The sequence below is a fragment of the Canis lupus genome, chromosome 37, assembly GCF_048164855.1.
Source record: "Canis lupus baileyi chromosome 37, mCanLup2.hap1, whole genome shotgun sequence".
NCBI classification, from domain to species: domain Eukaryota; kingdom Metazoa; phylum Chordata; class Mammalia; order Carnivora; family Canidae; genus Canis; species Canis lupus.
The window spans coordinates 3,651,072-3,676,937 of NC_132874.1; the positions used below are offsets into that span (position 1 = coordinate 3,651,072).

Here is a 25,866-nt window from a genome sequence, read left to right on the forward strand (position 1 = left end):
TTCATGATCTATTGTAAGAGGAAAGGGAGATGCATGAAACAGTATAACAGAATAATTTCCAGTGTATAAAAAATACTTAATGTACACATACATATAATCATGCATGGAAAAAACAAAGAATTTACAATGTTAGCAGTTACTGTCTATTTAAAATCTTTTAAAGTCTTGTCAAATGATATATGACTTTATTTTCTCCATTGTGTGTTTTCTTATATTTCTAAATTTTTCAATAAGGATATGATTACCTGTGAAGCCAGAAAAAAAAAGTGAATTATTTTTGTTTTAAAAAAATAGCATGGACCTTGGTCAGAGTAAAAGGTGGGTTCTCATCTGAAGCAGAGGGAAGAAAGGATGGGTACAGATTTAGAGGTGGAAGGGAAGGAAGAGTTGGGGAGGAAGAATTTCCTCTGCCCTTTGAGGTCCTTCCAGGTGGATTAAGAATCAAATTGACATGAGACAAATTAACAGGAGAAAATCAAATTTAATAGCATATGTACAGAGAATGCACACAGATATGGAAATTCCAAAAACAGCCAATAAAGCTTATATGAGCTAAAAAGAGGGGTAATGTTCTGAGGATACCAAGGGGGAGAAGGACCGTTAGCAGGAAGATGAGGTGTTTGGAAAACACAGGTGCCCTGTTATGTACAGAAGTTTCTTAGGTAGAGAGGAATCTTTGTTAATAGCTCTCTTCTCTGGAAAGCAGACAATTGAGAAAGAGGTAAAGAGAGTTTTCTGAATCTGCTGGGTTAGGATTGCTTTTAACTTAAAATAATGTTCATGCGAAAGTGGCCCATCTCAAGTTAGCCTGCCCTTGGTCCCTACAGAAGTCAAAAAATTACATATGGTGGTCTGTATTTTCTCTGAAGTGGGAGGTAAGCTACAGAGAGAATGATTTCAGCTACAACATAGTTGTGGGGAATGAAAATTGAGGGCTAATTGAGTTGGGTTAAAAAAAAATCCGTGAGTCAGGCTGAAAAAACCTAACTTAATAACAGTGCAACAGCCTTCTGCACCCCCCTCCCACCACTGAGAACTCAGAAGGACAGGTCAGGAGTCAGATTCCCCCAAGGCTGATGAAAGGGTCAAAGGACATACATCATGCCTAGCAGAAGGTCTAGAGGTTAAACACCAAAATATTAATAGCAGTTATTTCTGGCTCTTTGAATTATGGTTGGATTTTTTTGTTTCTTTCTTTAACTTACTCGCCTTTTTTGCAATTGGCAGATATTGTTCATTGATTAACTTTTTAACAGTATATGAAATTATTAAACCATGCAAGCAAATCTCTAAAAGTTAATCCTTCTTCCAAAATTTATCATCTAGCTTAGATCTCAGGTTTTGCATATACACACAAAATTATCATCTGACAATACCTCTTGTTAATATTTTGACCAACATCTTTTTCTCTTAGCACATATACACATATGTGGCAGAGTCTGTCCCCTAAGATCTTCTCTACAAGTCAGAATACAAACAGTCATAACTCTTTTTGTTTTTTTAGGCTTTATCCATTTGTCTGAGATAGAGAGCAAGGGAGAGCATGACTGACAGGATAGGGAGAAGGAGAAGCCGGCTCCCCACTGAGCAGGGAGCCCATCATGGGGCTTGATCCCAGGACCCTGAGATCATGACCCGAGCCAAAGGCAGATGCTCAACAGACTAAACCACCAAGTGCCCCCAAATGGTCATAACTCTTAATTCTTTTTTTTTTTCTTCGCTATTTGTTCAAGTCCACATATGCCACATTAGGAGAGCCTCCCTCAAATTCTTGCCAGCCACCAAAAAAATCTGTGTCCAAAAAAATCTTAGTGGCTTTCTCATTTCAAAGGGCATAAGTTTTGTTATTGATTTCCAGGAACCATGGAACTTGGAAAATGTTAATAATCCAATGTCTGCTATTCATTTTGTTGCTATGAGATGTCAGAAGACTGAGCCTGCACAGTTTGACAGGTGTGACTCTGTTGCACCGAGCAGTCTTTGTTCAGCCCAGTCCCACCTGCCCTTCTGGGATACTTGGGCTTAAGCTCCCAAGTTAGAGTTGACCCTTTTGCAGTCAGCATCCCGCCAAGGATGACAGTTGTCCTAGGGTGTCTGGGTCTGAAAACACTGACTACAAAGAAAAACTGTTTTTGACTTGGAAAGGGCCACATGCTGAGCTCAAACCAACCTTGCTCTGTGTTCTTAGGTGCTTGTGTTGAGTCCAAGTCACCACCTTGTCCTCAAGATGACTTTATTTTGAGGGGTTTCCAAAATAGTTCTTGTTTTTGTTTTTTTTGTTTTTGTTTTTGAGAGAGAGAGAGAGAGAGAGAGAATGCACACATGTGAGTGGGGAGGGGCTGCAGAAGAAGAGAGAATCTTAAGTAGGCTCCAATGTAGAGCCTGATACAGGGCTAAGTCCTGTGACCCTGATATCATGACCTATGCCAAAATCAAGAGTCAGATGCTTAACTGACTGATCCACCCAGGCACCCTACTTCCCTGCTAATTCTATGCCCAGCACTTTCACATCAATTGGAGGACTACTGCTTATTTACATATGTATATGTCATATTTGTAGGTAAAACATTTTCATAAAGCAGACAGCATACATTATTTGTCTCTGTCCAAGGGTGTGCTGGAGCCAACTCATATCTGCTCACAAGAGCCATTTGTTAAATTTTCAGAAATGTTGTGAGCTGATTGTTAAAACAGCCAATATCTAAAGCTAAAATCTATGAATGTACAGTTAAATAAATCATATTGACAGCAAACTTAATAATACTCAGAACTAGTCACTTCCAAATTACCACATTTAACAAATTATCTGTGTACTTGAGGTTCCTGACCTCTATTATACCTGTGAGTTGGAAACACTGTATAATTGTATGCTCCTGAGTATCTCTTCCCAATTTTGTGTTCAGTGATTTAATGTTGGTAGCTTGAAATCAGCTGTGGTAGACAGGGGTGTTTGCACTATGAAAATTAACAAACTGGTGGTTTAACATTTACTGGTTTGGCACTGATGTCTGTATTCTCAGCAGCTAGAATGACAAGGTGCCCAATAAATGGTGGGTAGGTGGATGGATGGATAAATGGATGGATAGATGGATAGTCAGGTGGATAGATGGATGGATAGACGGATGAGGATGGATGGATGGATAGATAATTGGATGGATGGATGGATGGATGGAAGGATGGATGGACAGATAGAAGATGAGAGAGAATAATGGAATAGAAGGGAGTGGTGTAGGCTTAGAGACAGGAATAGTAGCCACGAGAGAATGTTGGCTAGGTGGGGTATTAGGGTTCTGCCTTTACTCTACATAGCCTACCCAGACAACAACCTCAGTTGTTCTATTTCCTTCTTTCTCATGTTGTGTTCTCACATGTTGTGCAAAAGAGTGCAACATAGTACAGAAAATGTGGTCACCCTATTTCTGAATTGTATGTTGCTTCATCACATTTCAAAAGTCATAGATTTTGCATTCTGGTTCATTCCATTGGAGATAGTGGTGTAGCAACACACAGTGCAGAATACAGGAAGGCCCAAGTTTACCATTCACTACATATTGACACTAGCTCCAGAGGAAGGTAAGCAAGGGTGGAGTCCTTCTGTGGCAAGGTTTTCTTTACCACAAGTTCCGTTCCCATACACCATCTTACTCCAGGGAGTATAAAGAAAAGAGAACTAAATATTACTACTAACACTGTGTTCTGTGTACTTGGGCTTAGTGAAAATCATCCAAGAAGCCAGGTCTGAACTTCTTTTTCTCATCTAATTTTCATAATGTCCTCTCCCATGAAATTTCCCTTATACCAGGTTTAAGTGTTGCTCTTAAGTCTTTTATATAGTTTTCTTTTAGTGCATTAAAAAAGGGAGAGAAATTAGAGAAAATGCTAGGAGTGGAAGCCTGGGACAAAGTGATGGAGAAACATTTATTATTGTTATAAACACCTTGTTTTGGAATTCCTTACTAAACAGCTTTCAAGGGGATTCTCTGATGAAGTCTTACCTATATCAATAAAATTTGAGGCCCCTCACATTCTGGTTGTTGGCATCTTGTAGGGACACCTATTCAATTGTAAATCTTACGAATTAGATGATTTACATGAGAAAATGTCTATTTGTCTCTCTCTCCTGGGCCTGGGGTCTGCCTACTTGGAAAATAACACAAACCCTTCCTAAACTGTAAACCACTGTCAGGCCCTGTGGGTTAGTGGTTTTTCCACCCATAAGTAGGAGATGGGAGAAAGCTTATAGGGCGAAACAGTGCTCCTAACCTCATAACACCCCAGGTCCAGTGAAGACCCATGCTCTCTCCGGTTATATTCCCCTACTTCCATGCTGATAGGAACCTTCTACAGCCTCTGATCATCTAGGAGAGGAGAGATCACTGCAGGGACTCAGTTACTCATTCATTTAGAAAAGTCTATGAAGCGCTGGTTCCTATCAGACCTGAAACAAATATGCAAAGATCATGCCTGACCTTTGCCTTCAAACAGAGCTCAATGTTGAGTAGGAGAGACAGGCTGAAAAGCTACAAAATATGACCTAGATCTTGCAGCTTTGAGTTGTATGCCTGGACTGTGTTCTGGGAGGCTGCCGAGTTCATAGAAAATAAGAGATTTGAAAGATTAGTGCCAGTGCAGCAAACCCTTCTCACCCAGTCCTTTGCCCCTTTGCCTGTTAGATATCTGCACTTTGGGGCTTTTTTTATTTATTTTTTATTTTTTTTATTTTTATTTTTTTTATAAATTTTTATTTATTTATGATAGTCACACAGAGAGAGAGAGAGAGGCAGAGACACAGGCAGAGGGAGAAGTAGGCTCCATGCCGGGAGCCCGACGTGGGATTCGATCCCGGGTCTCCAGGATCACGCCCTGGGCCAAAGGCAGGCGCCAAACCGCTGCGCCACCCAGGGATCCCGCTTTTTTTATTTTTAACATGAATACATTTTCCTTTCATTTATCTGGAGCGCTTCAGTCATCCACATAAGAACCTCCCTGGCACGATTTCCACAGTCTTGACTCACCTGCTCTTGCAAAGCGCTTGCTCCAGCGACTCAGCCACATCTCAGATGTCCTACTCCTGCTTATCTAGTGTTTTCGCCCTTCATCCCCTCATCAAGAAAATGAGGACAATCACACTGCCCTTCCTTTCTTACCTCAGAAGGATCGCTGAAGAACAAGTGACACACATTCCCAAATCTCTTTGGAGAAATGTGTCTTTGTTGACATTAATATTCTCATGGTGAAGTAAACCATGAGATCCTAGGTGGGTGCAAGAGCCAACGCAGGACCCAGACCTTCCTGAGGTGAAGGAGGGAGGGAGGAGGAAAAGAAAAGGAACCTTGCTTTAAAGACTGGTATCACCAAGTCTCTCACCTCACAGAGTTCTCTGGTCCAAAGAGGAACTGAACAGAATTATTGCTGTAAGCTAAAATCTATAATCAATATTGGTTATTTTTGCCTAACTTTTATTAGGAGCTGTCCAGTGAGAGAAACGCTGGCAGGTGCTATTCCAGGAACTTGGGGAGCTCTGCTCAGCACCAGGGACATTTCTACACTCTATAAATAACTGCCCACCCCATGGGTGTGGCGAGCAGCTGGTGCATTTGCTGGTTTTACATGAGGTCACATGGTGGCAGAGGAGCAAGGGCAGAGCCTAACCTGCCCCTTCCCCTCTCAGCTCCCTCTATCCCTCCATCCACCCACACACAACATTTGATACCTCATTTCTGTACTTCGTTAAAACACTGGATGCAATTTTATAAGAAGATAACTCCTCTATTATTCTGACATATGTCCAGCCGTACCCCCTGCCCTTTCCATCGTGTACCCTGGGGCCTTTCCATGAAGGAAAAGGGAAAAATCCTGCCCTCCTGAATTCTTGCTATCCAGCTTCTGTGGTCTGGGGACCTGTCACTTCCTGGTGGTTAGTGATACTCCTGCCCCATCATCACCACAGGCTTCCATGATATTGGGAGATGGGAAGTCGACCTGTATGGTGCATTTGCCTTCTGCCAAGTCCATGCTGGAAGAGGCCCACCTACCACTCACCTTCACTTACCCCTGCCCCATTTCCTCCAAATTTGCTGGTTTATTTACAGGCTGAGCTGAGAGTCCCCAGAAAGCCAGCCAGAGCCAAGCATTCCACAAAACGTGACCTCAGGCCACCCTAAGAAACACAGAGACACCTCCAGGCCAAGGGCTGGGCACAATCGCCCCCTGCATGCCCCCTGCCTCCCCATACCCTAATGCCGGACCTGTGAGGATTAGGGTTTGCAACTCTTGAGTGCCCCCAGGAACAGAGAGAGTCTCTAAAATCCACAGTAGAAACAACTTTTAAAGCTTTTAACCTCAGGACAGTTTCACAAGGTTTGAGTTGGGGTGTGGGGGGGTGATGCTGGTTTTTTGGAGGCTTGGTGGCTTTCTGCTCACCTCCACTGAAGCTGCAGGACGGTTTTCTTCTGGTTTTCTTTCCTCCTCCCCGGTGGCCCCAACACACTCTGGTCTGCCCCCTTGTTTATGAGTCATGGTCCCCAGGTTCGCTGGGCTGTGGTCTCCGAGAGGATGGGCGGCACTCAGCAGCTCGCCGCCACACCAGATAGAGTTCCAGGAAAGGAAAGGAAACGTCTTGTTTTGAGGAGGTAACGAGGATGGCCTGATACGGGTGTGCAGAGATGAAACAAAGATTGTTTTTCACACCCTCAGCTGACAGAGATCAGAGCGTGAGGAAGCAGAGGGAAGGGGAACCCTGGGGCCTCAAAGTCAAGACCCATGGCTAGTAAGAGTCTCTCCAGGGGCAACCTGAACTCACACTTCAAGGGGGAGATTTTTCTTTCTTTCTTTCTTTCTTTCTTTCTTTCTTTCTTTCTTTCTTTCTTTCTTTCTTTCTTTCTTTCTTTCTTTCTTTCTTTTTGAAGTATGTGGACTGCTTAATAATTACAAGCTCCCGGGCACAATCACAGGAGAAAGAAGCGGGGTGAGCTCCTCCTCCTCGGCCTTCTCCACACCTGCTGGCTTTGCCTTTATTTTGCATTCATTCATTCATTCATTCATTCATTTAAATTCAATTTGCCAACATATAGTATAACAACCCACTTTGTGTTTATGCTCCTTGCTTTTTTCCTTCCTCTCTCTCTCCTCTTTCTGCCCTTCCTTCACTCCCTCTCCCCCTCCTTCCTTCCCTTTCCCCTTCTCTCCCCCTCCCTCCTTCCCCCTCTCCTGTGGCTACTCTCCTCTCTCCTCTCATAGAGGGAAGAGAAGAAAACATTGTTCCCTTTTTCACCACCGTTCACACTGCACACTGGATGACAAAAAGTCAGAGTTGAATCATCCTCTTTCTTCACCAGCTTGGTGGAGTGTGCTCTGGCCACACTTTTCAGGGAAGAAGGCAGCTTTTGCCACTCTGGTTCTTCAGAGGTAAAAGCTTAAATACCACTGTTGTTAATGATAGGCTGGGAATACTGGAGAGCCAGAGTCAGAGAAAGATGGCACATTAAGCCCTCTGGGGCAGGATTGGGACCTAACTCAGTGCATAGAACACATGCATTGTCTTTTTTTTTTTTTTTTTTTTTTTACTCTAGGTTCTTGTTTTCACTGATCATCTTTGTTGCAATTTATACTTCCAAACAAAGGAGGAAGGAGCCTGCCGGAAAAGGAAGGAGGACTAGAGATCTCTTAGTCTAGAATTCTCCATTTGCTCCATCCAAATGGGCTCCATGCAGGCAGGTCTCCCTGGGTGCCAGACAAAGCAGGTTGGAAGCTCATCCAAGGTGGGCTGGGAACCTGGGGATGAGAGTTTCAGCATGTTAAGGGCTTGTCCAGGACTCATCTCTACCCTGCTGTGTTCAAACAGCACCCAGAGCCGAGTTTCTGAATTTCCTGGAGGGCTGAAATTTCAAATCCAGGAATGTCTCTGGATATTCTCCCATGGAACCCTACAACACAGACAAGACAAGCAGTAAACCCCCTAACATCACACACACACAAAAAAAACCTCAGATGCAGCCTGGTTGTATTTTCCTTACAAAAGAAAAACATCTTGCCCTTCCCTCATGTTTTTTTTTTCTCTCTTTCTGTTAACAAGCCCTCTTACTCAACCATAGACCACCAACAGTTAAAACCAAAAGCAGATAAGACCAATGCTCTAATTAAAATCCATTGTGCTTATTTCTTATCACACCTTCTTGAGGCATGAATAAAGGTGTTTTGCAATGACTGGGATATTCCCAACCACCAGAGCCAGACCAGAAAAACCGTGATAGCAACAAAATGCCTAGAAAACCACACCCCACCTGTCCCCTTCTCTGCCCATGATCATGCACTGAACACATATGGATCCCTACCCTTGACTACATGCTCTGTGCCTGTTCTCTTGCACATATCCCTATATGTTGCACACACAACCTCTCCCTATAAGACTCTAAGTATCTGTCTTGCTGGCAGAGAAGTTGGTTATTAAGGCTAAGTCAGCCAACTCCCTCAGCTGCTGGTACCTGAAATTAATCTCTTCCATTCTCTTTTCCAAACCTTCCACTGAGTTATTGAGTTTTTATACAAGTTTTTCTGAGTTTGTTCTGCAACAGTGTTGGCAAACCTAGCCAGGAGCTATGCTTTAGATTTGTCAGCCCCCTTGGGATTCCCTGGGAAGGAACTGTTGGCCAGGGCAGAGGATCAGGGCTCACCCGTTTCATTTCCTGAGTTAGTGGCTGTGATAGATGGATTGGTAACACTTCCTATCTTTTTTTTTTTGGAACGGAGTCATTGAGAAGTCTTTTTTTACCCAAGTTATTTTTCTGTCCTCTGTGAAATCAGAAGTCACTGAAACATATATATTAAAAAGAAGCCATGGTGGGAAGAGTTTTCAAAAACATTTGGCCCAAATCAGAACATAACAAATCCCAAATTTCGAATCCTTCTTTTTGTTGCCATCCCCACAAAGAAGAAATTTTGAGGCTAAGAAGAAACAGGTCAGGAGAAAAACAGGTCACAACGCACAGAGCTAGTACATGCAAAGGGATGGAGATACCAGGGCTTCCCTCTGCCATATCCAGCCACCATGGGCCCCCAACTGCCAAATGCTTTTCCAGGGTCCCCTGATCCTGGTGCCTGGTCTATAGGGCCTGCTCTGATCCTGCTCTGCTTAATGCAGGGTCTGCATCATTGGTCTTTAACTGTCTAGGTTTCTGAAACCCAAAGTAAATTTTGGAAAACTATGTACCCTTGCATACATTTTTTGTCATAAGTTTTAAAATTTACAAAGGATATATGAAATAAATATAATATATATATCTCCATCAGCCACATAAAAAAGGTAAATGATTATATTCTTTGAGATTTGGAAATGTTTTATATTTTTCCTTTTGCTTGCTGAATTCATATTTCCATTTTGTTGCCCCCATCCCAGCGGAATTTTATCCTTATTGTTAAGGCAACTTTTCAGATAAATTGTCAACGTTTCATTTTATACTTGTCACAAGAGAAACACCCCTGAGAGAGCTACCGTAACTACTCTGTAAGTAGTAAGATATTTAATAGAGGAAAGAAAAGGTATTTAGATGATCATTAATATATTAGGATCTGTTTTTAAAGACTTTCTAATGTAAGATCATTAGGCTCACTCTAAGACTGTAAGTTAGGCAGATAGGTTCAATCACATCGCAGAAGGTGATACTGATTCCACTACACCAAAGTTTTTCTTTGGCCCAAGAGTGGGACAATTTCTCTTCTTATAATGTAATGTATTTTTATACTCAAAAGTATTTTTCGATCATTCTATCACAATTCTGGTTGAGATTATAACTTTGGTTGAGATAGAGGGTACGGACCAGGGACTGAGTCTTGAAGTTGTGTTTGTATAGTTAGACAAGCTATTGATAAAGATTGTGTTTTAATTTGAGACAGTTTGAAGAGAGAGGACTGAACTTCAGATTATTTTTCCATTTTGCACAAATTCAATAGCTTCAGACAAAGGGCTGATGTAGCAAAGCTAGGATTGAAATTCAATTCTAGTCAAATCCCAGAACCAGTGCCTTTTATGCCATTTAAAAAGTTACTAGTTGCGGGTTAACTATTCCTAGCAGTCAGACTCTTAGCCCAAGGCTATTCCTTGCAAACCATACCCAGTGTGAGTCTTGCCAGAGAGACCATTTTTGCTGGCCTCTTCTCCCTCCTTCCAGAGCAGAGTGAGCAGATGCAGTCACTGGGCAATTATCTTCATTGTCCTGAGTCCTACTGAAGAGAACCAGCCAGGGCTTCTACAGGCTTCCCAGCATCCCATAAATGGCCTCAATTGTATTCCTTCAACTGAGAGATACACCTAAAATTGGGGGATGTGTGTAGGAAGAGTTCCAAAGCCTCTGGGTTGTCATCCTGCAAGTTGGGTATCTCCTCTGGACAACCTGAGAACAAGAACATCATGAAAAGCCATGTTCCTGGGGCACCTCGGTGGTTCATTCGGTTAAACGTCTACCTTCAGCTCAGGTCATGATCTCAGGGTTCTGGGATTGAGCCCCACATCAGGTTCCCTGCTAGGTGAGGAGCCTGTTTCTGCTTCTCCCTCTGCTACTCCCTTTGCTTGTGCTCTCTCATTCTATCAATAAATAAATAAAATCTTTAAAAACAACAAAAAAAAGGTGCTCCATTAATCCCAGCTCCTTGGTCATGGCATTTAGCAGTTAGATGCATTTTAAATGCATTTTTACAGGCAAAGGTACCCACAGATGAGATTATTTCTGGCTCTGTGGGTTTTTTTCACCTTCTTTTTCTTTTTTGATTCCAGCCACTCCTCACAGTTTCAGTTCCTCTCTCCTACTTGGTTCTCCTTTCTGTTTATGGACATTTTACCCCTAATTATTTCAGATTCGTTTCCCTGCTCTGAATTTTTTGTATCTAAAAATCAAAAACATTTTCTATAGGGACTGGGAAATTCTCCAGAAGTAGAGACAGAGAAAGGACTGTGAAGCTCATCCTCTATTGGAAGGAAAGCCCACCTTGGACAATGCCATGACCCCACTAGTATAGTTTCCTCCTTTAAGCACTTCACAGATGGAAATTTCTTTTTCAAAAGAGTGAGCCCTGCAAACAGTGTTTAAAATTAATAAATAAACAGTGGATCATTATAAACTAAATTATCATACCACAAAATAATAATATTGTGTTGGGTTTTATATGTTCAGCACAACATTTGCCCAGTCACTTATACATTTACTTAAATGTTAATCACTGTGCTAGAAATATAGTAGACATTTATAATTGTTTTTCAAATGGATAGATGGATGGATGAGTAATGGAATGAATGAATGAATGAACGAATGAATGACCACAGGAGCCGGTGAGTAAAGTTCCTCAAAGCATGGACTAGGACTTGCATGTCTTTGAAATATGAACACCTAAGATAGCACAAAATGTGTACCAACTATTCAGAGTAGTACAAAAGCTTTGCCAAGTTCCTGTGCCTTTGACCTTGATGAGGTTCTATTGTTAGACTTAGCCCAGATTGCCACAGTCTTTGCAGGAAATACTTGGCTCATACTGGCCCATCCTTACTTTTGTTCTCTACCCCAGATCCGATAATCAGAGTTGTTTGCCTCAGTCACTGAAAAAGGAAGGGAGTCACTGACCGGACTCCTTTGGTTCCGTTCCACACTCCCTTCTTAGGAGTTAGTCAAACTACTCCCTATAACCTACACCCCTTTAACTCCCCCTCACTGGCTGCCTAGCTGTGTGCACGGAGTTTCCCTAGCCTTGGTCTTTGTATTCTAGTGCAGATTTGAAGAGGCTTGGAATAGGCCACCCAAAAATATGCCACGTTGGCATTAGGGTTATTTTTAGCTGATGGCAATTGAGGAACAGCAGACACAGGAGAGCTCTCTGCCCTCTCTCTTCCTGCCTAAAAGCAGGGCAAGCATTCCCCTTTTGCAAAGGTTTGTTCTCTCCCACCATGAGGAGAAGAATGACTCTTCATCACTGAAACCACTGTTATCTTCGGAGACAGTGAGATGAGCGCACATAACAGATGTTAAACAGTCCTTATTGATCACAAACATCCTAGTCCCCTCCCCCAACTTTACCGCCTCTAGAAGCCCAGACTTTCCCTTTTTTTGTGCATAGTCTCAAGATCTACAGCTTATTGCTCTTCGTTAAAATGAGTCAACCACTTTTCTAGAATTTCGACTTCTTTTCTGCGAAGCCCCTCTGCATGTAGAAATGTTAATAAAATGTGTACACCCTTCCTCCTGTTAATCTGTCTTGTGTCCATTTAAGTCACAGGTCCCAGTTAAAGACCTAAAAGGATAGAGGAAAAGGGTTTTTTTTTTTCTCCCCTATAGATTCTAGGATAAAGTCCCAAGTAAAGATTTTTGCCCTCTTATGTTCAATTCACACTTGAGCTTTCTGCTATTCATTTCATCATTGTTACTCATTTAAAAAATGCAAATTGATCAATGACTTTCTGGCAATGTCCTAGGAGACTAGAGATACAAAGCTTAAGGAGAAACATACTCTGCCCTTGAGGAGGGAAGGACAGGGGTGAAATGGGTACACAGATAGGTGGACCTAGGGAGTAGGACAAGCATTTCCACCTGGGATGTCAGAGAAGGCTTCGTGAAGGTAGTAGCCCTTAGATCAAGCTCTGAAAGATGAGTGGATGTATCCTAAGTTGGGAAGACAAAGAGAGGGAAGGGAGCCTTGGAAGGAAAGGTTTGGAGTATTTACAGCAGGGGAGCTGCAAATAGCTCTGCCCTGCCTTGTGTTTTACACGTATGAGAGACATGTAATATGCTGAGGGTAAAGCTGGAGCTTGAGTCAGATCTTGGCTCCACCATGGGATGCATGAGCCTGGGTGGGTCATTTTACTTCTTGGGCCTGAAAGTAAAATGAAGATGATAATACCAATTTCACAGGGCTGGGGTGAGAATTAAATGAATCAATGTACTTAGAACTATGCCTGGCATTATAGAAGTGTTAGCTGTTAATTATATATTTTCTCCACTTTGTCTACTTTTGGCATTTATATAAATAGGATAATACTATTTATATTTTTTGAGCTATTTTAGTCAACACTGTTTTTTCTTTTTTTAGATTTTTAAATTTATTTTAGAGAGGCGGAGGAGGGGCAGAGGGAGAGAGAAAATCTCAAATAGACCCCATCCCCCACTCTGAGCATAGAGCCCAACATGGGGCTTAATCCCAACCCTGAGACCATGACCTGAGCTAAAATCAAGAGCCAAATGCTAAACCGACTGAGACATCCAGGTGCCCAAACACTGTGCTGTTGAAATTTATTCATATTGTTACTTGCCTCTGTAGTTTACTAGTTTTCTAGTAGCTAGCTAGTAGCTTCTAGTTTACTAGCTTAGCTAACACATCATGTGTATACACCTTATCTCTGTAAAATGAGTGTGAATTTTGGAGAGAAAGGACCATATTTTCTATATTTCTTGTTCTCAAAGTGTTCTCAGTGGCATTAGTGGTTTGGTGTTTTTGAGTCTGCTAGCTGTGTTTTTAGAATACCTAAATGGGAAAAGACAAGACTGAAGGGAACTTACCAACAGTTGTTGAGATTTTGTATAGAGCATTGACTGCTCATTCCCTATACCTACTGGTGCTTCGATTAGAGAAATGGCCCCAAGCTGCCCTTTGGAAGATTTAAGTTGGAGAATTATGACTGGGTGCATTTAGTGTGCCCTGTGCTGTCAATTCCTTTACAGGAATTATCTTATGTAATCCTCACAACAGACCAAATGAGGAAGTGTATTAGTTTGTTAAGGCTGCTATAACAAAGGACCCTAAACTGGATGCCTTCAATAACCAAAATTTGTCATCTCTAAGTTCTTGAGGCTAGAAGTCTAAGGTGTCAGCAGGGTTGGTTCCTTCTGAAGGAGGTGAGGGGAATATGTTTCATGCCACTTCCATTGCTTCTGTGGTTTGTTGACAGTCTTTGGCATTCCTTGGCTTTAAGATTTCTGCCTTCATCTTCACATGATGTTCTCCCTGTGTGTGTGTGTCTCTGTGCAAATCCCCCTTTCTATAAGGACAATTCATATTGGAATTAAAGGCCCACCCTGTTCATAACCAGTTACATCTGCGATGACCCTAATTCCAAACAACATCACATTCTCAGGTGCTGGGGTTAGAACCTCAACATATGAAATGAGGTAGGATGGGGGGAGACACAATTAAGCTCATAACAGGAAGATATTAAAAAAATAGGCATAGAGGGGCACCTGGGTGGCTCAGTTTGTTAAGCGTCTGCCCTCAACTTGGATCATGATCTCAGGGTTCTGCTCTGAGGGGGCCTACTTCTTCCTCTCCCTTTGCTTGCAAATCCCCCTGCTTATGTTTTCTCTTTCTCTCTCTCTGTCAAATAAATAATTTTTTTAAAAAAAGGAAGAAAGAAAATAGGCCTAGAGGTATCATGCTAACTTGCTGGTATGGAAAGGCTGGGAGCCCCAGGGTTAACATGGTACCTGGTGACTCTGAGATGGGAGGAGATGGAAGTGGTACAGATCCCAGGAGCCAGTGGGATGCTGTGGTGACCCAGATCATCTGCAGTCACCCATAAAGCTATTTAGATGAGAGGTAACAGGGTGAGCACTGGAGCTAGTCAAATGGGCCACTTGCCAGCTATGTGCTCTTAGGAGAAGTATTTAAGCTCTCAGAGTCCCATTGCTTCATCTGTGAGGGAATAGCATGTCCATGATTGAGCTGTGAAGTGTAAAGGGCATGGGGACAATGGATATGAAGTGTAGTAACAGTCAAAACTGATACCCTCTGTTCCTCCCAGCCAGTGCGAACCCAGATTTCCTGCATTTGGGCCTGGTGTGTGTGTGTGTGTGTGTGTGTGTGTGTGTGTGATAAAAACAGATAACGTAAGTTTTCCCTCATAATAATTTAACAATTTTTAAGCTCTGTTGACTGGGTGCACATTATTTTGCAGTAGATCTCTGGATCTTTCTCATTTGCATGACTGAGACTCTATACCCATCAAACAGCAGCTCCCATTCCCCCTCCCCTTGGCGTCTGGCAACCACATTTTTTTTTTGTTTCTATAAATTTGATTACGTTAGATACATCACAAAGGAATCATGCAGTATTTGTCTTTTTACAATTGGCTTATATCATTTAGAATCATGTCTTCAAGGTTCATCCATGTTGTAGCATGTGACTGGAGAAATAGATAGATGGATGGATAGATAGATAGATAGATAGATAGATAGATAGATATCATACTTTATCTATTCATCTGCCGGTGGACATTTAGCTTGCTACCACATCTTGCCTATCATGAATAATGCTGCAGTGAACATAGCAGAGCAAGTATCAATTCAAGATTCAGTTTTCAATTCTTCTGGATCTAAACCCAGAATTGGGATTGATACATCATATGGTCATTCTATTTTTAATTTTTTGAAGAATCCTCATACTGTATTCCATAGTGGCTGCACTATCTTACAATTCATTTTTTATTCATTTAATTGAAGTAATTAAGTACAACCCTTGACCAGAAAAGTCATTTGAGTGGGAATCAGGGTGGGGGATGGTGGTAGAGGGTCAGAAAGAAGGGAGATGCAGTACAGCTAGAGGAGGTGTCAGCTCCATCTGTCTGCCCCTCCATATTTCTCAAGTGGAAAAGAGGCGCTATTGACCTTTGGGGCTGGACAGTTCCTCTTCTTGGGCTGACGACAGGAACTCTCATTCATTGCTGGTGGGAATGCAAAATGGCACAGCCACTTTCGAAGACAATTTGGCAGCTTCCTACAAAATTTAACATATTCTTATCAGACCAACCAGCAGTTGTGCTTCCTGGTACTGACCCAATGGAATTGAAAATTATGTCCACCCAAATGCCTGTGCATAGATGTTTCTGGCAGGTTGATTTGTAATTGCCCAAACTGGAAGCAACTGAGATATCCTACAGTGGATGAATGGATAGAGAAACTGTGGTCCATACAAACAGTGGAATATTATTCAATACTAAAAAGAAATGATCTAAAAGGGCAGGAAAAAATGTAGAAGACATGTAAATGCATCTTACTAAGTGAAAGAAACCCATCTGAAAAGTTTATATTCTGTATTATTCCAACTATATGACATTCTGCAAAAGGCAAAACTATGGAGACAGTTTCAAAGATTAGCATTGCTAGGGAGTGGGTGGGAGGGAGGGAAGAAGAGAGAGCACAGAGGGTTTTTAGGGCAGCAAAACTGCTTCGTATAATACCGTAATGGTGGATACATGTCATTAACCATTTGTCAAAATCCACAGAGTGCACAACACGCAAGGCAAACCCTAAGGTAAACTCTGAGCTCTGAGTGGTTGCGATGTGCCAGCGTAGGTTCATTAGTCATAAATACACCTCTCTGATGGTGGATGCTGGGATTGGGGCTGGCGCTAATGGGAGAAGCTGTATGTGTGTACAGGCAGGGAGTATATGGGAAAATTGTTACTTCCTCTGAATTTTGCTGTGAACCTAAAACTGCTCTAAAAGATAAAGCCCATTAAAAATATATTTTCAAAAAACCTACTAATAAAGTTGCCAGAAGTCAACACTGGAAGCTAACAGCTCTTCACCATTATCATTATTTGCCTTTTCGAAGCTTCTGACCACCTGTGAGGTCTTTACAACACAACCGAGGGCTCTGGGAAACCCCCAGATGAAGCTGCAGTATCACTCAGAGATTGGTGTTTGAACAGCTATCTGGAGCTTAGAGCACTTTGGGTCATTCCCTATGGGGATGCCAGTCCCCATGCTACTGTGGAAGTTCCCTGGTTGGTGACTCCTCCCTCTGGGAGGAGCTGCCTTTGGCATTACACATTTTCTTCTTCCCACTTTGGTGATAGTCCAAAGACCCAGATGGAGTCAAAATTGCAAAATGGAAGCTGTTTGACCCAAACAAGTTATCTATGGCTTAACCATAGATTAACAAGCCAATAAGAACCAACACATGCGCTAGACTCTGTTTAAACATTGATAAAGCTGCATCCTCAAATGCAGTATGTTTGCAAAAAGACCACTATTACAGGGTGAAATAGAAGCTCAGTCCCCACCCCCACCCCACCCCAAATGCCTCTTTGGTGCAGCATAGTGGCTTGCTGTGCTTTTGGAGAAATTATCGTTGAAGCAAAACCAAGATAAGAGAAATGTGAACCGCCCCCCCACCCTCTTTCAACATTACCCATCCTGTTCAAATTCATAAGAAAGTTAAAAGCCCGCCTTCCTCTTTAAGAAAATATGAAAGTTGTGGCCTTGAAAGAATTCATTGCACTCAGACTTTAAGTGGTATCTGTGTTCAGGTCCAGCCAGATCTGCAGCCCCTTTCACCCCCAAAATTCTTTCTTCTCAGGGGTGAGAATTACCCCACATGAAATGCACTCTCCAAAAGCCTATTCGTATGAATGAAGCTGCTTTCCGAGGGCAGATGCAGATGAGGAAGCTGCCTCCCTGAGGGCTTTTGCAACCTGAGGCCCTGGGGAGAGGAAATTGCCCGGGGAGCACTGTTGTCAGTGGGGAACTGCTGCACCTCTGCTGTCACCCTCTGACTGCCCTCTCCAACATGCAGTATCTGGACCCGGAGGAGCTCCTGGGCGAGGAAGAGGATGATATTTTTGGTGAAGGTAAATATCTTTCTGGCAGGAACCATTCTGGTCTACTTTACTTAGCTTTGAAACTTGTGCCCAGCTTGGGTACCTTGAAAGCACCCAGTGGTTGTGGGTATCAATCTAGCCCCAAGGACTAGAAGGCAAAGTGGGAGACAAAGGAATGAATGGTTCCTCCAAATATCTTTTTTTTTAAGTCATGACTAGACAAATGTTTAGTTTAGGGTAGGAAATTAGTGCAAAATTATTCCCCTTGTCCCTCTTTGGTGCTCTCTTTTCTATCACATTAAGGGAAGCCTGCCATGGTGCTTGGCACACAGCAGAGCTGCTGGGGTAGCAGTTGGACAAACAGACCAGGGATGGTTCTCTATGATACCATATTGCTTTCATCTGCACTAGCTGCCTCTCCCCTTCTCCCTTTCCCTTTGGATCTTTTTATCTTCCTTGGATATGTTTGGCACCCCAATGTCCAGGCCCTCTCTGTTTCTTCCAGCTGGGATGCTAGCTTCTGATACCCACTGGCACCATGTGGTTCTCCCTTATTTTGCACAAGCAGATCTATAGGGTAGGATTTGGCTGTAGGGTTGTGATTTTCAGTGGCTAATCTAGTAACCTACAGATGTCTTGTGCAAATGCTGTCAATGAAATGGGACCATAGGCAAGAGAGCTTTTCTAGAACTTGAAGTTGTCTAAGTAAATGTTAATCTGGACTCAGGGACCTCATCAATTTGGTTGATTTCCACAAGAAACCATAGCTAGTAAGTTTTTGAAAACTCAATCAAGTAATTTTTTTTTAATGAGCAATAGTTAAATTGAGTGACTGCTCAAATAATACAAATCCAGTGAAGAAAAATTACAGAGTATAGCATGATAAGATGCCTTCACAACCTAAACATCTAGGGTATTACCATGACCAATGTTCCAATGTCTTTATATTATTTTGTTCTGGCCTCAGAAATATTTCAAAACTTCATAATGTGAAGTTTTATCATAACTGATCGGTTTTAAGAATACCTACTTGAGCTTCATGGGTGTTTGCCAAATTCTCAATCTGTTGCTTGACCTTGATGACAGGTATTTAGAGCCACTTGAAGTTTGACCTTAGATATTTACCCCCTCAGGACTTAAAAAAATGTTCACAGCTAGGAAGATAAGCCTAAATTGGACAATCTGGTGATTCTTCACCCAACCTCCAAAATACCCAGACCACCTTTCTTTCCCCCAAAGGGATTCTTTTGCTGCCTGACTATGGTGCTAAAGAGCGCTATCTATAGTCCAATGCTCCACACTATGTTTGATGTGTGACCTCACCCCCAGGAAGAGGTAAGACCTCAGAAAAGCAGGGCTGGGTAAATTCTAGGATCTCTCCCATGAGCATTCCTGATCATTAAGGTGATTATTTCAATCTCACTAGATATGGTGAAGAGTCAAGTTGGGAGTCAGACAAGATTCAGATTCAAATTCTTGTCTGCCTGGAACTACTTTTGTGACTTATACAAGTTACTTAACTTGCTCTGTTCTCTCAGCACTGAAGTGGGACAGTAATACCCGTTGGGCTGTACAGATTGTCTTCACAATAGATTCATAATATTTGCATCGCACTCCACACATGCCATGCTTTATACTTTCTGGACTGAATTTCTCATTTAACTTAATCCCCAAAGATGAGAGAAAGAATCCCCAAAGTCCAATATCCAGTGTATTTTTATCTGGTTCTCTGAGTTATGGCTCCTGTTTGCCCTTTTCTGTGAGCACTTGTCTGGCTGGTGCTTCATTGAAGTAAGTGCTATTAGGGGTAGACAATCAAGAGCTTCAGCAGTAGAGTCCACACTGCTTGGGCTTTGCCACTTAAATCACTCTGTGATTGTGAGCAGGTTCCTTCATCATTCTGTGCCTCAGTTTGCTTACTTATAAAATGGAGTATAAACCTTACAGGCAGTGTGAAGATTAAATGTTGTTACCGGGAAGGGCTTAGAATGGTGCCTATAACATAGTAAGCACTCAATCAATACCAATTCCTACTACATAGTAACAAAAATGGGTTTATGGAGTAGAAAGTGATGCCCACGATTTTTTTTTACAGATTGGGTTAACCTAGTATATTCAAAATAGGACTTATTTACAGAACTTCAGCTTCGTTAAAAACTGATCAGAGGTACGATATGAAAATGCATCAGACGAGTTGCTAGCAGCTGGATCAGAGCACAGCCCCTGCCATTATATGGGTGTAGGGTCTGGGCAAGTCATGTCATCTCCTTGGGCTTCACCTTTCATCTAAAACAAGAGGGTTGATTACACAATTCTATAAGATTTTGTTTTTTAAAATTCCAGCATTCTATTACTTAATCTTCTCTGCACAGTGGCATAGATCTACCCAGAGGAATTCATGCTTGCTCTGTTTCATGCATGCTTTTGGCTCCCTTACCATGCCTAGGAAAGCAGAAAGCTTTTGGTACAATGCATTTTCTCTAACATAATGGAAGGAAAATGCCCAGGAGCTTTTTACTAAGGCAACCATATTTCCTTGCAAGGGACACATTTTTAAAGAACCCTTTCCCCCTAAGGGAATACAAATTTAGAATTTAGATCCATTTGCTTAAAAAAGTATATATAAGTTCATTTAGATTTATGGACCCCATAAAGATTTGGGGAGAAAAAAATGAGTCATGCTCACAGTATTTTTTAACTGCCTTTCTGAGATCCTGTTTGTTTCAGCAATTGTTTTCTGTGGTTAAAGAAAATGTTATGGTTCATTAAGAAGCACTGGTGTGTAACTCTGTATTTGTTCTAGGGGAGAGTTGCAAATGGTTAGTGAGAGAGAGAAGCAGCCATCCACCTACTGTCCAGAAACCCCAATATTTATTCCCCCGCTCTCCATCCTCTCTCTTTCCCCCTCTCTCTCTCTCTGTCTCTTTCTCTCTTTCTATCTCTCACTCTCTCTCTCTCTCTCACACACACACACACACACACACACACACACACACAGAGCACCTCAGGTTTGGACAATAATAGTAAGGATAACTATAACAATTATGCTGGTGATCAGAATAATAAAACAAAAGAGTGTCATGTGCACCGGAGGCCCATAGCCAGCCTTCAGGAACAGAGCAGGGTCAGTTTGTGGGAGGAAACAGTTCCCCAGGTGGCAGTAGGTCGCTGGTTCAGCAGCTGAAAATGACTCCTTGGCACACAGTAAAGCAGCCACAAGTCACTGCCCCATTTTCAGCCCTGCTCAGTGATCTGCTGTCAAGTGCAACGGTTAGGATAATAATACACCACAAGTTCTGAGTGCAGAGTATTTCTCAGGCTCCTATATTCCCTGGACACTCAGGAGCTTTGTAAGACCTTGCTTCTGGAAAGGCCACAGGAAATAGCAAAACTTTTGCCGGACCTTCAAATGTTCTCTGGAGCTGATATAGTGCAGCAAAGCATGAGAACACTTCTCCTGTCCTGGCATCATTGCGTCTATGCAAGCTGTTTTAACCTCCCCAAAGGAGGAAGCCCTCCAAGATGTGGATGAACTGGCTAACGGGAGAGCAATCAACCAGTAGTGCCCTTAGACCAGTAGATACTCAGGAAAAAAATACCACTTGCTTTGAACCAAACCTCTCTCATTTCCCCACACCAAGTAAATTAGCACGTTTCCCCTTAAAAAAGGAAGTTCAGTTGAGGAGAGTAAGAAAACTGCAAAAGATTTGTCAAAGAAAGAAAACCGAAGAACTATACGTAAAATAGATGCTCACTTTCTGTCTATACTGCTTATGAAGCCGAGGTAAATATTTTTCAATATGCAAACAATTATGCATTCTATTCTAATCTGGCATATTTTGACATTGTTTCCTGAATTATATTTGCCCTTTCCAAAATTAAAAGAAAGAAGAAAGGATGAAGAGATTAACAATAGGTACAAAACCAATAAATCCTAAAAGTTAAGTCACATCCTCTATGGAAAAAATGTTAAGAGAGAAAACAAGGGGGGCCTCGGTGGTTCAGTTGGTTAAGCAGCTGTCTTTGAGTCAGGTCATGATCTTGAGGTCCTGGGGTCAAGCCTAAATCAGGCTCTACACTCAGCAGAGAGTCTGCTTATCCCTCTGCCCCTCCCGCCATTCATGCTCACTCTCAAATAAATAAATAAAATAAAAAATATGCATCTTGGTTAGGTTGGAGCTTTTTATTTGACTATGCCACACTCATATCATATAAATATAATAATTGGTATAATAATTTATGTAATATGTATATATCATATAAATATAATTAGCTATGTTGAACCTTTCTCCAAAAATCTATATCTAGAGTTCTCAAGTAGACCCAAGTAATAGGATTGGAAAATGGACAGGAAAAGGTTGCCCTAGTTTCCTGAGTTGAAAACAATTGGTCACTCTGCTTTCGTGATTTGCCAAGATTGCTTAGATCAGGTTTCAACCTTTGGAGTCCTGGATAAATGCTTTACTTGAAAGTTGTTTTCTCTATTTTATTTGTCACAGGTTATGGAGCAGACACAGACCTCCCCACAGTAATTCATGCCTCTGCGACCTATGTCTTGGATTATTGCAAAACATTCCCTTCCCATAGATATCTAGGAAGCTTTCTTTGACTGGTGCCAAAAAGATGGTGTCATTTCAGGGGCATAAACTAAAATAGCATATTGCACTAAAGCTATGTAGGCTGTTTTAACTACGAGTCCACCCCCCACCCCCCCACCCCCCCAGTTAATAGCCTGCGAGTGTAACCTCAGAGTGACCTATTTAGATCAGGCCAAAGCCAAAGGGGCCCACTAACAAATAAAACATTTTAAATGCTTATCTAATATCTTTATGAGCTGCCAGCCAAGTCTTTTTAGGAATAGTATAAGACACACTCAAGTATATCTTTCATAGGACATGAGGACTAAAAGTATAACCGTGCCCACTGTATGTGTGGCAAAAAAAAAAAAAAAAAAAAAAAAAGTTTTTAAGTAGAAGAAATGTGTAATTGTTATGACCAAAATAGAGAAACAAAATGTGATAGAATTGCCCTCCCTCCTTGATGGAAGTCCCTACACTTACTCAAGTCAGCATATGTATCAGAGATGTGGTTTCTCCAGTTAACTCTCCCTCACATGGTTTATTGTGCTTGGCAAGCGTCAGCTTATTCAATTTATTTTTGGATGGCTAAATTTTGCCTATTGATTGTTTGCCAAACAGCTGTGATGTTGAACAAAGATGTTTGTGATTTAGTAGCTTTCAGAAGAGGTTTTAGAGAAGGAAAAGGTAGTGGCTGAGTCAAATTGAAATGACTATTTCAACTACCAGAAGGATAAAGAGTTAGAGAAGAAGGAAAAAAAAAACATAGTGACTGGTCCTAGCAAGTAAAATGGAGAAAAGAAAGTGAAACCAAAAATGCAGGTGCTGGTAGGATGGTTTTTTTTTTTTTTTAAGATTTTATTTATTTAAGAGACAGCACAGAGGGAGAGGGAGAAGCAGACTCCTTGCTGAGCAGGGAGCCCAATGTGGTGCTCAAAATCCTGTGACCCTGAGATCATGACCTGACTCGAAGGAAGATGCTTAACCGACTGAGCCACCCAGGCACCCCAGTGCTAGTGGGATATTGGACACACTCAGTATGTTCTACACTATCCTGGGGGCTGGCTTCTGGGGAGCCTGAGATGTGGATGAACCTGGCTGACTGGGAGGGTGATGATTCTATAGTATGTGTCCACCCTGGAATGAGGGAGGGATCTGATGATAATCTAGAGTGTTTGATCCTCATTGGTAGACACACCAGGTCATTAAAGCTGAAAAACCACTTTGTGCTGTGTAGACAGAATGTATCTCATTGGGCATCTAGAATTTCCCTTCCAGAAAGAACAATCTACTTGATCATTTTTAGATATTTTTAAGAGGAAGATTTTGACCTACACTAGGATAGCAAAGGGCGAGTATAATGGTTAGTTTTACTCCAGAAGGCAAATTAATAATAATTTATAGTACCATCACTCTCACGTGGACTTTCCACATCTTACACTTTTTTGTGCTTTACCTCACTGTACAAATAAATGCTTCAGGCAGAAGACCTGTAAAGATCAATGATGGAAACAATTTGAGAGAGAAAAAAAACCACTGTGTCAACTTTGTAAAGATTGTCAGTAATAGATAACCTGACAAACAGAGAAAAAGATCTGGTATGTCATCTTCAGCTGTATAATGAGGCATAGCCCTAGGAAAAATTTTTAAGTAAAAGAAAGAGAAGAAAGAATTGTTGCCTTCTGAAAAGTGATGAGATTATGGTGCTGTCTTTTTCATTGCAATGTTTTCCTTCTTAGTCTTTGGATCACTAGGGGTTAAAAATTTAAATATTTATATTATACCAAACAGCAAACAGGGAAAACCAGCTGGACCCTCCTCCCCCTGGCTTCAGATTTCATATGAAACCATCCATTCAAAGTAAGATGCAACCAGCAAAGAAACAGGAAGAAAGTACCTTGTCTTTCAGATCACTAATGGAGTCAGCTGGCTGAGGGGTTGAATAGATTTTTTTCTTCTATAAATTGCCATTTAGGAAACTCTGAGAAGGAGCAAATATGAAAATATTTTCTACGGTGGGATTTTTTTTCCTATTTATATCAGCACAACAAACTGATTAAATGGTATGTGAAGAAAAGTATGTCAGAGAATCAAATATGCAGATATAATTGGTGGAAGGCACTTTTACCTACTTTCAGATTAATGATATGACTGAAATATTTGGAAAAACACACTCTTCTTCAACTTCTGGTTTACATACTGAGGGGTACTAAGGATGTCTTTGAGGTGGGACATGCTTCAGCCCCCAATTAATCTCCATTAGTATCCCTAAAAACTGAAACATAGGTTAGAATTTTAAATCTTAATAAAAAGCTTTTTCAGAAAACATAGCTATTTCAAATGATTTACACTCTGTATATAAAGTTATATCTTGCTTTGCAAACATCTTCTAGCAGAGAGCCAAACCCCTTTTCTGACCATGTTGCTATAATACTTTCCTTAGAAAAACTCTAGAGCCACCATTGTTTCTAAATCTTTGATAGTTACCATTCAGACTTCCAAACTGAGGAAAGGTAGCATAAGAAAGCAAAATATTCAGACTCAAAACAGACCTATTTCAATTTACTAGTATCTTGATGTTAGGAAAGTTACCTAACCCTTCAGAAGCTTCATTTTCCTTCTTCCATGGGGGTGGGGATGGGGGTGATGATAATTATGGTGATAATGATTTTGGGGTGGTGATGGTGATGGCAATGGTGATAGTGATGATGATGGTGTCATCTGGTGGTGATAGTGGTCATGGTAGCAGTGATGATGATAATAATGGTGGTCATAGTGGTAGTGATGATTATGGTGGTTATGGTGGTGGTTGCCATGGTCTTGGTGATGATGATGGTAGTCATGGTGGTGGTGGTGGTCACCTCCTGAGAAAATTGCTGTGCAGTTAAAGAGATAATGTATGAGGTAATGAAAAACCATTAAGGGCCTATTATGTAAATGTCAGTTATTATGGAACTGATTTTCTCAGCTGCCCCAGTCTCCCAAGTCTATATAATTCCTCTCTCCTACTCTTGGCCTGTGATCAACAAAGACACAAGCTGAGGAGAGCAGAGTTATTTAGATTGCTCATTTCAAATGCTTTCCTGGGAATATAAAGGTGCATCTGGCTCATGAATAAACAAGCCTGGCTGCTATCTGATCTCCACTATGTGACCAAAGGAGAGCTCAGAATAACCCCATCATTTGGCACAAAATAGGTGTGTGATTTTCTACCCATATTTTATTGTTAGCCAATCTGGTCTCCCTCTGAAAATTATCTGAGTATTAAACAGTAATACATGCCAGGGCACTTTTCTTGTGGAGAGAGTCCCCTGGCCTTGGTCTGAAATTCTGGAGGTCAGGAATCATATCTCTAACAGTATCTTTAATGACATACAGTCCCTATTTCCTGGGTAAATATTTGCTTGCAATAAACATACTACAGTTGCTGCCTCCCCATCTCAATAATCTGAGAAAGTCTAGGCTTTCTATATTTGTTAAAACATTTCTAATTTATGGGATCCCTGGGTGGCTCAACAGTTTAGCACCTGCGTTCGGCCCAGGGCATGATCCTGGAGACCCGGGATCGAGTCCCACGTCAGGCTTTCTGCATGGAGCCTGCTTCTCCCTCTGCCTGTGTCTCTGCTTCTCTCTCTCTCTCTCTCTCTCTCTCTCTGTCTCTCATGAATAGGTGAATAAAGTCTTTAAAAAAAATTCTAATTTAAAGATAACACCCAT

General features: G+C 41.6%; 1 protein-coding gene across 4 annotated transcripts in view; it reads left to right on the forward strand.

The window, feature by feature from the left end:
- The window catches only part of RIPOR2 (RHO family interacting cell polarization regulator 2), a 218,420-nt gene that overhangs the window by 86,783 nt on the left and 105,771 nt on the right, over nucleotides 1-25,866 (forward strand). Inside the window, exon 1 of one of the 4 annotated variants that reach the window (XM_072813853.1) lies at nucleotides 17,248-17,602. The exons of the other annotated variants lie outside the window; for them this stretch is intronic. Coding sequence (XP_072669954.1) covers nucleotides 17,542-17,602 — 61 coding nt within the window. The 5' untranslated portion in view covers nucleotides 17,248-17,541. Of the gene's footprint in view, nucleotides 1-17,247; nucleotides 17,603-25,866 lie in introns of those variants that run through there. 4 annotated transcript variants of the gene reach the window in all.